Source organism: Phascolarctos cinereus, unplaced genomic scaffold, assembly GCF_003287225.1.
Source record: "Phascolarctos cinereus isolate Bilbo 61053 unplaced genomic scaffold, phaCin_HiC Scaffold_5;HRSCAF=322, whole genome shotgun sequence".
NCBI lineage: Eukaryota > Metazoa > Chordata > Mammalia > Diprotodontia > Phascolarctidae > Phascolarctos > Phascolarctos cinereus.
Window position 1 is genome coordinate 414509380 of NW_027555958.1, and position 12722 is coordinate 414522101.

General features: G+C 43.4%; 1 protein-coding gene across 1 annotated transcript in view; it reads left to right on the plus strand.

Annotated features, from left to right (window-relative positions):
* The first annotated feature begins 5009 nt into the window (after positions 1-5009).
* The window catches only part of SERPINC1 (serpin family C member 1), a 36263-nt gene continuing 28550 nt past the window's right edge, over positions 5010-12722 (plus strand). Inside the window, exon 1 of the mRNA XM_078156485.1 lies at positions 5010-5148. Within this exon, the coding sequence (XP_078012611.1) occupies positions 5096-5148 (53 nt within the window). The 5' untranslated portion in view covers positions 5010-5095. The remainder of the gene's footprint in view (positions 5149-12722) is intronic.

A 12722-nucleotide genomic window follows, 5' to 3' on the forward strand; every position in this document is an offset into this window, starting at 1 on the left:
ATTTTCCCTGTAAAGTAGAAGTGGCGGTTATTGTTGAGGGGTCATAGAACTTTAGAATTGGGAAGGAGCTCCATGGCCATTTGGTCCAATGTATGCACGCCCTAAAAGGAATTCTTGCCAAAACACCAGATCAGGGATTCCCCCTCTTTAGAGGCCTGAGCCAGGAGATGAGACTTTGGGATAGCTCTAATTAAGTATTTCCTTACATTAGGCCTAAATTTGCATCTAAATTTTGCATCCCATTATTTTCCATGTCTACTTTCTGACAAAACAAATCTAATACTTCTAACATGTAATAGATTTTTAGATACATGGAGACAACCTTCATGTCTCCTAAGTCATATCCTCAGTCCAACTCATGCTGGCCTCCTAGACACACTCCTTACATGGTGGTGCCCAGAAACGAGCACCATACTCTAAATGTGGCATTTGAGGCTACTGAGCTGCAGTTGGGAAGTCCTGGGTTTGAATCTGACCTTACACACCTGGGCAAATCACTTAACCTCTCTCTAAGCATCCTAACCTGTAAAATGGTCATGACAATAGAACCTCTTTTTGGTGGTTTTGGCAAGGGTTGAATGAAATGATCTTTGTAAAGCACTTTGCAAACCTTAAAGCCCCATATAAACATTAGCTGTTATATATTAGATATCAGTGTTAGCTCTTATTAGCAATCAATGCTAGTGATTATTAGTGATCAGTGTTAACTGTTATTTTTAGCTATGGTCTGACCAGGGCAAAGTACAGAGATACTTCCCATGCCGTCAGTTGCCAGGTGAACCCAGTTACCTGTGGTTTCTACCTACCCGGTATCTCTTTATTCACTCAGACACCTCCCTATTTCAGGCCCTCATCAAACCTCACCTGGACACCTATTAATCTCTGCCTCCAGTCTCTTCCCCACACCAAGCCATCCTCCACACAGCCACCAACGTGGTTCCCCTATAGTGAAGATCTATGACACCCCCATCCTTCAGTGAACTCCAAAAAGTTAACAAATAGATTTATCAGAGCACCTACTATTTATATGTATAGAATATATATTATGCATATGTATATATGTGTGCTTGTACTCTAATGTAAGTAACACATATGAAAAGATAATAGAAACAATTACCCAACAACACAGGCACAATTACTTCCCTGCTCATACCTGTGGGTCCTAGACTGGTTTTGTAAGACAGTGGCACTACTTTGCACCCTAGCGTGATGTGGGCAAAAAGCTCTGGCAGAAAATATCTACGTACACCCCAGCTCTGGTCTGACCACCTGCACTTCCAAAATCTACTGTGTGTATCAGACTATTCATGACTTTACAATTATGAATTATATGAGAGAGTGGTCACGTGCTCCCTGAAACCAGTACCTCCTTGTTTGTGGGAATCGGGTCCGGAATAGCCCTTACTGTTTTCTTCACCTTTGATAAGTGAAAGGATCATTAAGACAAATTACAAATGTGATAGTTTCTCTGCTTCTGATAAAGCACCTCCAGATATCTGGAGATTTGTAACACTCCATCCCCCTATCACAACAATATCATGGTTTTGCCCCAAGTTTGTGATCTATTGCCCTTATTATAACTTGTCAGTCTTATAGGATGATGAGGCCTGGAGGTCTTCCATCTTACCTGAAGAAATAGAGTTGGTGACTTGCCTCTCATCCAAGCCAAGTGAGCAGAGAAGGAGCCTGGATGGATCCCTGCTGGGAATAGGGGTGAAGGGAGAGGCTGTGCCCAGTAATGGAAAGTCTTTGACCTTGCCAATATGACTGTTTGACCATATTGACCAGATGGTGCTAGTCTTGTATTAGAACACATCTAAACTCTGGGTTTCAATTATGGGCACCATATTTGAGGTAGACGTTAACAAAACAGGGAGCATTGAAAGGAAGGTAACCACAGTGGTGAGATCAAGCTCTGTGAGGCTCAGCCGAAGGAACTGGGAAACTATATCCTGGAGAAGAGGATTTCAGCTGAAGGGATGTCACATGGAAGAGGGAATGGGCTTGTTCTACTTGGCCTCAGAGGACAGAACTAGAAGCAAAAGGGGTAAAAGTGTCAGCGAGGCAAGTATAAGCTCTACATAAAGAAAAACTCTTCTAACAGAGCTCCTAAAGTCAACAGGCTGTCTTCAAAGGTAATGAGTTCCCTTTCTTTGGCGGTCTTCAAGCAATGGTTGTATAGTCATTTGTGGGGCATGTTAGAGGGGAGACATGAACAGTCATAATGTTTTAGACTAGATGACCTTTGAAGTACCTTCAACTCAGATTCTGTGATTCTCCTTGCAACTGTGGAATTGGGCAGACTTCCAGAGCCAAGATGGTGGAGGAAGGGCAGGAACTTACCTGAGTTCTCCCAAATTTCCCTCCAATCAATTTTAAAATAATACCTCAGAATGAATTCTGGACCACAACACCAACAAAAGGATGGAATGAAACAAGTTTTCCAGCCTAAGACAACTGAGAAGGTCGACGGGAAAGGTTCGGAGAGTGGAATACAGTCCAGTGCAGGCCACCTGGGTAAGCCAGTAGCAGACTGCACCTAGTAAGAGCCATCAAGGAGGCCCTGTGCCTGTGCACAAGCTAGCAGCAAGGCCTTACACCAGCAAGCTAGTGCAGACCTTGGGAGCAACTGAATCAGTAGCAGTAACTCCCATAGCTTTCAGCCCACAGACAGTAAGGTGGCTGGACAACTGGTCAGAAGGAAATTACATGGGCAGCTAGGTGGCACAGTGGATAGAGTTCTGGCCTTGGAGTCAGGAGGACCTGAGTTCAAATGTAGCCTCAGACACTTGACACTTATTAGCTGTGTGACCCTGGGCAAGTCACTTAACCCTGATTGCCTCACCAAAAAGCAAAAAAAAAAAGAAGGAAATTACAGGGGACACTGCTGGCTCTGGGTGCAGGACTCTGTTGCATTGCCCAAATAGGGGATGTGGTTCATAGACCCAGGACACAGTCCCAGTCCCATGGAGTCACAGCTAGGATTACACAGGATTTAGCAGCTTCTACATTAAACGACTGGAGGGCTTGGAGTGATATTCTAGAAGGCAGAGGAGCTGAGATTACAACCAAGAATCACCTACTTAGCAAAACTGAGTATAATCCTTCAGGGGGAAAAATGGATATTTAATGAAATGGAGGACTTTCAAGCATTCCTGATGACAAGACCAGAGCTGAACAGATAATTTGATTTTCAAATACAATAATCAAGAGAAGCATAAAAAGGTAAACAGGAAAGAAAAAAAACATAAGAGATTCAATAAGATTAAACTATTTATATTCCTACATGGGAAGATGATACTTGTAACTCTTAGGAACTTTGGGCAGCTAGAAGGAGTGGACATAGAAGGTGCAAGTATGATTTGGCTATGATGAGATGATATTTTAAAAAAGGGGTAAGAAAGGGGGATACACTGGGAGAAGGGGGAAAGGGGCATAGAATGAGGGGAATTATCTCACATAAAATGCTAGAAAGACCTGTGACAGTAGAGGGGAAGATGGGGACAGGGTTTGGCAGGCAATCAGGCAATGCTTGAACCTTAACTCTCATCAGAATTAGCTCAAAGAGGCAATAACATACACACTCAGTTTGGTATAGAAATTTATCTTACCCTATAGGAAGTAGGAGGGAAGAGGAATTTAGGGTCGGGGGGAGCCGGTGATCAGAAACAACTGTGGAATTATTTGCAGTCTTCCTGGCTATTCCCCAGAATTCTGGATAGAGGCAGTAAGGCCTCAAGAGGTCCTGCCACAGGAGTTAAATTTGAATAGGATTTAGGTGGAAAATAGGAAACTTCTTTCTAGGACTGTTTTTCAAGTCTTGGGTGTTTTGCCAAATTGGTATCAAAGAGTTTATCTGTTAGTTACTCAGTAACTGCAAAGATCACCAAAAAAAACCCCCTGAACTGTGAGTACCAGAAAACGCGGTGAAGATTGCCAACAAGAGATGATGAAATTTCCCACCTCATCACAGCAAGGGGGGATACTAGAATGAAATATTGTATACTTTATCTGACAAGATTCCTGTAGCGGGTGTTTTTCCATTGTCACAAGAGAGAGGGTTGTCTCAGGAATGAGTGTAATGCAAAGACAAAAAGCATTAGTAAATATGAATATATTTAAGAAGCAAATAGACTTTTGAAAGGATATTCAAATGCAGAGAACACTACCTTCCTTGGATTCATTTTCACCCTGCTTTGTACTATAACTAACAATGAAAAATAGAACTTATAAATGAATTTTTTTGTTTGTTTTATTTTTCAAAGGAAAAAAGGAAACCTAAGCTTCCATTCTAGGCTTTATAGTAGAATTTTGCCAAGTCTCCCCTCCACCCCTGCTCCCAGAAACATACTTGCCATATACTCTAGGGGGTAGGGAGGGGTTCCTTTAAATCTTGAACCACCGTGTTCCAAGGGTTTGAGTATAGGTTGCACCTATATGCGCCTACCTCACCCACCTGTTTTTTCATCCCTCTTGGCTCCCAGAGAGAGCTATTCACTTCCACCTAGACTGAGGTTCCCATCTGAGAAACATCTCCCTGTACCTCATACATTAGTCTTTGTGGACTTCCTGCCTCCCATCCTCCACCCTCACAAGGCAATGAAAGAACTTGAAATGAGTGAAAAGTGATGGGATAAGAGGGAGGGACATTGCTAGTGATGCAATCTAGCCAGTTATTTACAACCTTTTTTTTTTTTCTCCCAACTTACGGGTTATTTAATCAGGGAAAAACAGAACTCTGCCCCTCCCCCAACAAGATCTCAGAAAAGTGGTTTTTGATACAGTTTTTTTTTTAATTCCTAAACTACCTTTCTTTTTATTATCTGTAAAAGATGACAAAGAAAGTGTATTTGGTCAGAGATGGCTCAAACTTTCTCCTGGCCCAAATGAACTTTAAAACTTCTCTACTGATTAAACAACTGCCCAGCTTCATTCTTTGCTTAACCCTTAGGGGCTGGTCATCAACCTTTGACCTCAGTACTCCCCTTCCTGACTCTACAGGCCACCCCCAACCTCCAGGAAGTTCAGCCTATGTGAAGGGAATGAATCAGTGCCCAAGAATACACCAGTCTCCATTTTCTCGGTTCTGAAGAGGATGTTAGGCGCCATGCTTTTTCATGGGGAAGGGCCTGGAGCTGGTGGAAGAAGGTAAGAGGACTCTCTCTGTAACATTTCCTCAGTGGGATTTCTGACTTCTAAATGGCAGGCATGTTACCTTGGGAGAGAGGACAGCCCAGGCCTGGTTTGCTGGGTTCAGGGATTGACTCACTTTCTATACACCAAAGGTCTTTTTGGAAGGTGGGGCCCTGAAGAACTATCCTGAGGAAGGGGAAAACGCTGTCTTGTAGAGTTTCTGAATACACAGTAGGCTTGTAAAGAGAGGCCCCTCTTTTTACAGCTGAGGGGTAGCACATGGTCATCTTCATGGAGGGAGTCACTACCACTAGGGTATTCCCTCTAAGAAGCTGTAAATCAGGCAAAGTTTGTCTCTAATGTACTCCCGCTCCTCTCTGTTTCCACTATGCTGTTGTTTAGTCATTTCAGTCTTCATGACTCCATCTGGAGTTCTCTTGGTAGAGATACTGGAGTGGTTTGCATTTCCTTTTCCAGCTCATTTCACAGGTGAGGAAACTGAGGCAAACGAGGTTAAGTGACTTGCCCAGGATCACATAGTAAGCCTGAGGCCAGATTTGAACTCATGTCTTCCTAACTCTGGGGCTGACACTCTATATACTGTTCCACCTGGCTGCCCCTTTCTGCTACCTTCTCCCAACTCCTGGTGCCTTCTCCTTCTCTTCTTGTTTCTAGACTCTCAGAGATCTAAAACTAGATACTTAGTCTGGCCATCCCTTACAGTACACATACTACAAAATCCCCACTCTGAAGCTCCCGATCAAAGTGCCATGCCTCATTAAAATTGCCAACCAAAAGGAATCTCTAATTACTGGACTATGTAGGGTGAGATGCTGCTGGATTCTCTGCTGAGCCTTGGGGCAAATTAAACCACAGGGATAAAGAGTTATAGAAGACTGTTTAGGAAGATGAAAGCTAGCAAAGCCTGGCACCTTGGATTGGTAGGGGGAAACTTGACTTCTCAGATTTATTTTGTGTGTCCTGTTTGGCTTTGTGTTTCTCCCTTTTCACCTTTCCCATACTAACTGTGCTTCCCATTTAGGATACTTCTCTGATGAGAGTTTTATCAGTTCACAAAACACAGAATGCTGCCCTTTCATTTCTGTGCTTTGCCCCTGGTCATGCCCTCTGGGGCCAAGCAGGACAGGTTCTAGCCCCGGTCTCATATGAAAGTCTCTCAAATACCTGAAGATGGTATCACATCCTCTCCTCCCCCTCTAAGGCCTTCTCAAGATAAGATTCCAGATTTCTTTAATGGTTCAGACTTCATATTCCAAGGTTTCCAGATTTTTCACCATTCAAGTCCCCTTCTGCTGAACATGCTTCCTACAGTTTGTCAATGTCCTGCATAAAATGGCATCTTGAGTGGAACATGTTTCCAGTTTACTGGCCTAAATGCTTTGGGGGCCCAACACAGAACTCAATATTTGGCAAAGGAAAGCAATCTAATAAATGCTAATTGACTTAAGTATAGTGGACCTTATTTATTTGTTTGTTTTTTTAAACTCATTCTCCCTACCTCACCCAGGCTGGAAGTACAGAAGCAGCTCCCAGGCTGATCACACTACACATCCGTAAGGGAACTTTGACCTTGTTCTGTTTCTGACCTGGGCCAAATTGCTCTTCATTATGCAACCTAATCCCCTGCTTCTCCCGACCCCTCCTCCCCCTGCCAAAGGCTTACCATATTAATGCCAAAGTTAGTGTGTACACAAGGTTGGCCTAGCCCATTGTAGCTCAAAACCTGAGAACTCTTTAAGGCTTAGTGTTCCAGGTATCTGGGAGCACCACCAAGAACAGCTGATCTAGATATTTCCCCCCTCCATCTGTGATTACAATAATGTAAGGAACTCCGGACAAGGAAACTCCCTTTGCCACTACAGAGCCACAGTATCACAATTCAGAGTCCTAAAGAGTTGTCTGGGGCATGGTGAAGTTTCCATTTGCCCAAGGGCACATGGCTGATATGTATCAGGTGTTCCTGGCTTTGAGGCTCTCTAACCACTGTACCATACTCCCTCTACAATTCATCAAGTATTTATTAAGCATCTACTACGTGCAGTTCCGGGAGTACAAATAAAAAGAAAAGCAGCCCCTGCCCTCAAGGAGCTTACAATTTAATGGAGGAAGACAACACACAAAAGGAAGTTGAAAAGTTGTAGTGTTGGGGGTGGGATCTAGATACCAGATTCTGGATCTGGATTCTAGAGTCTGTTCATGAAGTTAAGACGTCAGCCTTTTTCAACAGGAGGGAACCCAGTTGACTCGCCCTGAGCTTGCAGTCTACTAACATCTTTATGCCCTCTCCCCATCCACCATAGCTTGGTCTTGTCTCCTCCATCCTGTGGGCAGCTGGGTGGTACAGTGGGCAGACACTTCCCAGCTGTGTGATCCTGGGCAAGTCACTTAACCCTCTTTCCCTTAGTTCCCTCATCTGTAAAATGAGCTGGAGAAAGAAATGGCAAACCATTCCAGTTTCTTTGCCTAGAAAACCCCAAAATAGGGTCACGAAGAATCAGATAAAACTGGACGTTCCATCCTGTACTTGTGCATTAAAAAACAAAAACCTCTACAGAATTTTAAATTTCTCTTTTTGCCCAGATACAGTTTTTTTTGGGGTTGGTCTCAATTAGCATTTTTCTCATTCCTCAAAACATTTCCACGCTTTGGCCATGCCGTTCTTCTGCCCTGCTTTTACCTTTGTGGCTGCTCTTAAAATTCGTTCAACTTCTGACTTATGCTGTCCTGGCATGAGGCAATTAGTCCATACTGGGTTCCTGGGGAATCTCCCTGAGAACAGAATGGAGATCTAATTATTATAACATCTTCTAGTCTCTACTCTCTGTCCACTCAAATAATATTCTGCACACCTCTCCCAGGGTAATCTTCCTTAAGACACAGAACCATAAAATCTCAGAACTTGGCAAGGTCATCTGGTCCAGTTTCCTACCGCAGCCAGATCTATGTAAGCATCCTTAACATACGATCATCCAGTCTCTGCTTAAACAATTCCAGTGCCTCACTGAGGCAGTCTATTGATGGAGAGTTCTCATTGTTTCTTGCATTAAACTGACACACTTTTCCTTGTAATTTCCATTCATCATTCTTAGACCTGCTATCTTCCTTGAGCAACATAAAACAACTCTCTTCCCTCTGCCACACTGAGGAATTTTAGGTACTTGAAGACAGTAATGATGTTTCCTTTTAGTCTACTCTTTTTTCTGGACTAAACACCCCCCAGTTCTGTTCATCAGTCTTCATTTAATATGGTTCCCAGACCCTTTAACATCTTTGTCACTTGGCTATATTTTTGCTGTGGATTGCCAATGTCCTCCTTGAAAAATGCACTGCTCGGGGCAGCTAGGTGGCGCAGTGGATAGAGCACCAGCCCTGGATTCAGGAGGACCTGAGTTCAAATGCGGCCTCAGACACATAACACTTACTAGCTGTGTGGCTCTGGACAAGTCACTTAACCCCATTGCCTAGTCAAAAAGAAAAAAGAAAGAAAAATGCACTGCTCAACTTAGACCAGTTAGGCATTATGGTGGTAGAGAACTGGGCCTGGAGTCGGGGAAATCTGAGTTCAAATATCTGCCTCAGACACTTATTAGCAGTATGACCTTGGACAGTCCTTTAGTTTGTCTCAGCCGCGGTTTCTTCATCTGTAAAATGGTGACAATAATAGTACCTACCTCGTAGGTTTGTTGTGAGAATCAAATGAGATTATCTATGCATGGCACTTTGCAAAAAAGGGCTAATAGATAAATGCTAGCTATTCTAGTTTATTATTAGACTGGAAAGAATACTCCAGATGTGGCCCACCTGGTACACAATAAAACTTTGGTGTCTTGATCTGGATGCTATAATACAAGCAGTTTTTCCAGGTGTAGTCTGGGGACCCTTAGGGTCTCCCAGACCCCTTTTACGTGGTCTATGAGACCAAAATTATTTTTATAATGATACTAAGATGTTTTTAATATCTAATATGATAAATATTAATAGATAGAACCTCTATAAACAAAAGGTCTTTGGGAGTCCTCAATAATTTTTAAGAATGTAAAGGGTTCTTAAGACCTAAAAGTTTGAGGACCATTATTATAATAGAATCAGAGAATCTCAAAGCAGAAAGGGACCTTAAAAGTCATTTAATCTAATCTACCCTTCAACAAGAATTCCCTCTATCAGTATCTCTGATGAGTTACCACCTGGCCCTTGCTGGAAGACCTTGAGTGAGGGGGACCCCACTGCTTCCTGAGTTAGCCCATTCTATTTTTTGTTGTTGTTGTTCAGTCATGTCTGACTTTTTGTGACCCTGTGCACATAGCACACCAATACTGTCCATGGGATTTTCTTGGCAAAGATACTGAAGTGCTTTGCCATTTCCTTCTCCATGGGACTAAGGCAAACAGAGGTTGAGTGACTCACACAGTGAGTGCTTGAGACCAGATTTGAACTCAGGTCTTCTTGACTTCAAGTCCAGTGCTCTATTTACTGAGCCACCACCTAGCTGCCTCTATTCCATTTTTAGATGAATTAGGATGTTTTTCCTTACAGTGAGTCTGAATTAGAGACAGCAAGTTCACATAGCAGACTTGGAATGTGTTCAGACCCAGCCTCAGACACTAGCTATGTGACCCTGGGCAAGTCATTTAACCTCTGGCCGCCTTGGTTTCCTCATCTGTAAAATGGGGATCATAACAGCCCTACCTTCCAGGGTTGTTGTAAGGACCAAATGTGACAACATGTAAAGAGCTTTGCAAACCTTAAAGTGCTATATAAATGTTTTCCTTCCTTCCTTTCTTTCTCTTTCTTTCTTTCTTTCTTTCTTTCTTTCTTTCTTTCTTTCTTTCTTTCTTTCTTTCTTTCTTTCTTTCTTCTTTCTTCTTTCTTTCTTTCTTTCTTTCTTTCTTTCTTCCTTCCTTCCTTCCTTCCTTCCTTCCTCCTCGTCCTCCTCGTCCTCTTCCTCCCCTTCTTCTTCTTCTCCTTCTTCTCTTCTTCTCCTTGTCCTTCTTTCTCTTCTTCCTTCATAAATTCTTGTTGACTTCGTTTTGGTAACTTAAAAAATGAAGTCTTCCCTTCAAGAATCAGTTGAAATGCAGCCATTTTCTCTGGCTGTTCCCCACACCCAGAATTCTTTCCATTTTCATCTTTGCCTCCTGGCCTTGCTGGCTTCCTTCACACCTCAGGTGAAATCCCACCATCAACAAGGAGCCTTTTCTAATTCCCCGCACTGCAATTGCCTTCTCCCTGAGATTACCTCCAGCCTCTATCCTGTCTAGATTTTATTCATGTGTAGTCGTTTGTATTTGTCTCTCCCGTTAGACTGTAAGCTCCTTGAGGGCAGGAACTGTATTGCGCCTTTCTTTGTATGCCCAGTGCTTACCACTATGCCTGGCACATAGGGGCCACTTAAATAAATGCTTGCTGACCTGCCTGGAAATTCTTGGTGTTTCATGGAGGACTCACCCCTCTAGTCCTGTACTAGAAAAGGAGCTGGGGCAGCTAGGTGGCACAGTGGATAGAGCTCTGGCCTTGGAGTCAGGAGGACCTGAGTTCAAATCTGACCTCAGACACTTAACACTTACTAGCTGTGTGACCTTGGGCAAGTCACTTAACCCCATTGCCTAGCCAAAAAAAAAAAAAGAAAAGGGAGCCAATGGATGGCTGTTGGATCTTTCCTCTAGCGTTTTCCATCTTCTGAGGACAGGGCAATCATGTGCCATTGTAAAAATTCCCGGTTCTGAGGATCTAGAATGCCCTTCCTCTCTTTTTTATGGAGCTCTCCTAGGATGCAGCTTCTCTGCTTCAGGGGTTGCTCATTTGAGCTTGAGGGTCTTCTGGGTAAAAAAAGAACAATTTGCTCCAACGGCCATGAGGGCAGCTGAAGCAAGCTCTGTGGAGCACTTAGAACTTGGTTAGACATTGTAGACATCAAGGTATTCCACTTCGTCTCAAGCCATCAGTAGTGGTCTTGACTCTGTCCTGCCACTGGACTGTGGTGACTCTGGAAGAGAGAGTGAGGCCCACAACCTCATGCAATTCTGCTTCTCTTAAATCCAATTTATGTGTGATTCAAAAGACATCACCCGTACCATTTTGCCATTTTTACCTATCCCAAAGTCCTGTGGCAACAGGCAAGTGGCGGAGCAGCAGGTACAGATACACTGGAAGCTGTCGTTACAACCCTGCACGCAGGTGGCTCAGGCTATAGGGTCGTCTTCTCACTGGAAGCAGCAGGAGGATTTGGCAGCCCCCTGGGTGTTGGAGCAGCTTTCTAAGGATCGCACTGCTCACCTCCTGGTGTGAGGAAGGTGCTAGAAAAAGTGCCCTAAAAATTGTCTGCTTACCTAACCCTGGCCTGATTACTGTAGCAGGCCGGGATCCCACCCTATGGTCAAAACACACACAAAAAATGTACAGAAACTTCTGCAAAGATGATTCCACTCGCCTTCGGTACATGCAATGGGCACATAATTATAGAGAACACAAAATCCAGTAATCCTGAAAGACTTGTGAGAGAACTCAGCAGTTATCGCATACAAATAGTAGCCCTGAGTGAAATAAGGCTGGCAAATGAAAGCCAGCTTACTGAAGTCAGAGCTGGATACATACACGTTTTTCTGAGTGGCTGCAGTGAAGAGGAACACCGTGAAGCTGATGTAGGTCAACAAGCTCATATACCTTCCAAAAGGGGTGAATGACAGGCTCATGACAATGAGATTGCCACTTGTGGGAAAATGCCATGTCACCATCATCAGTGCCTATGCTCCCACCATGACTAACCCAATGAGATAAAAAAAAAAACCATTTATGAAGAGCTGGAGACCCTTACCATCAATGTGCCAAAAGAGGACAAGCTCATAATTCTAGGTGACTTTAATGCTAGAGTAGGCTGAGACTACCAGATGTGGCAGGGAGTCCTTGGGAAGAATGGAGTTGGAAACAGCCACAGCAATGGTCACTTACTACTGAAGACTTGTGCATCTCATATCTTCTCAGCACCAACACTGTCTTCCATTTACCTAGACTCAATAAAACTTTGTGGATGTACCCTCGCAGCAACCATTGGCATTTAATAGACTATGTGATGGTAAGGAGAAGAGACAGACAGCATGTGAGAGTGATGAAGGCAGTGTATAGCACCGAGTGATGGACTGATCATAGACATAACCTCTCTAAGCTAAATATTCGCATTCAACAAAAGCAGCAGTCTCAAGGGAAAATGACTACCAGAAGACCGAAGGTCAACAGATTAGAGCTTCTGTCTGAGCAGGAACAATTTGTTGTTAACTTGGAGGGAAAGTTGAGCCAATGCACAAGTGACAACAGTGGAGCAGAAAAGGAGTGGGCAGCTTTCAGAGATTTGGTGTATAGCACTGCCTTTGCTCATCTGGGTCAGAACATTTGAGAGCATGAAGACTGGTTTGACAAAAATGATGGGAAATTCAGAAGCTGCTAAATGAAAAATGAGAACTCCACAGGGTTTACCAACAGAATAGTTCATCCATCTGTAAGAAGGCAGCATTTAATTCCTTCAAAAGTAAAGTACAAGTGAAGCTTAGAGAGATGCAGGATTCTTGGCTCAGTAA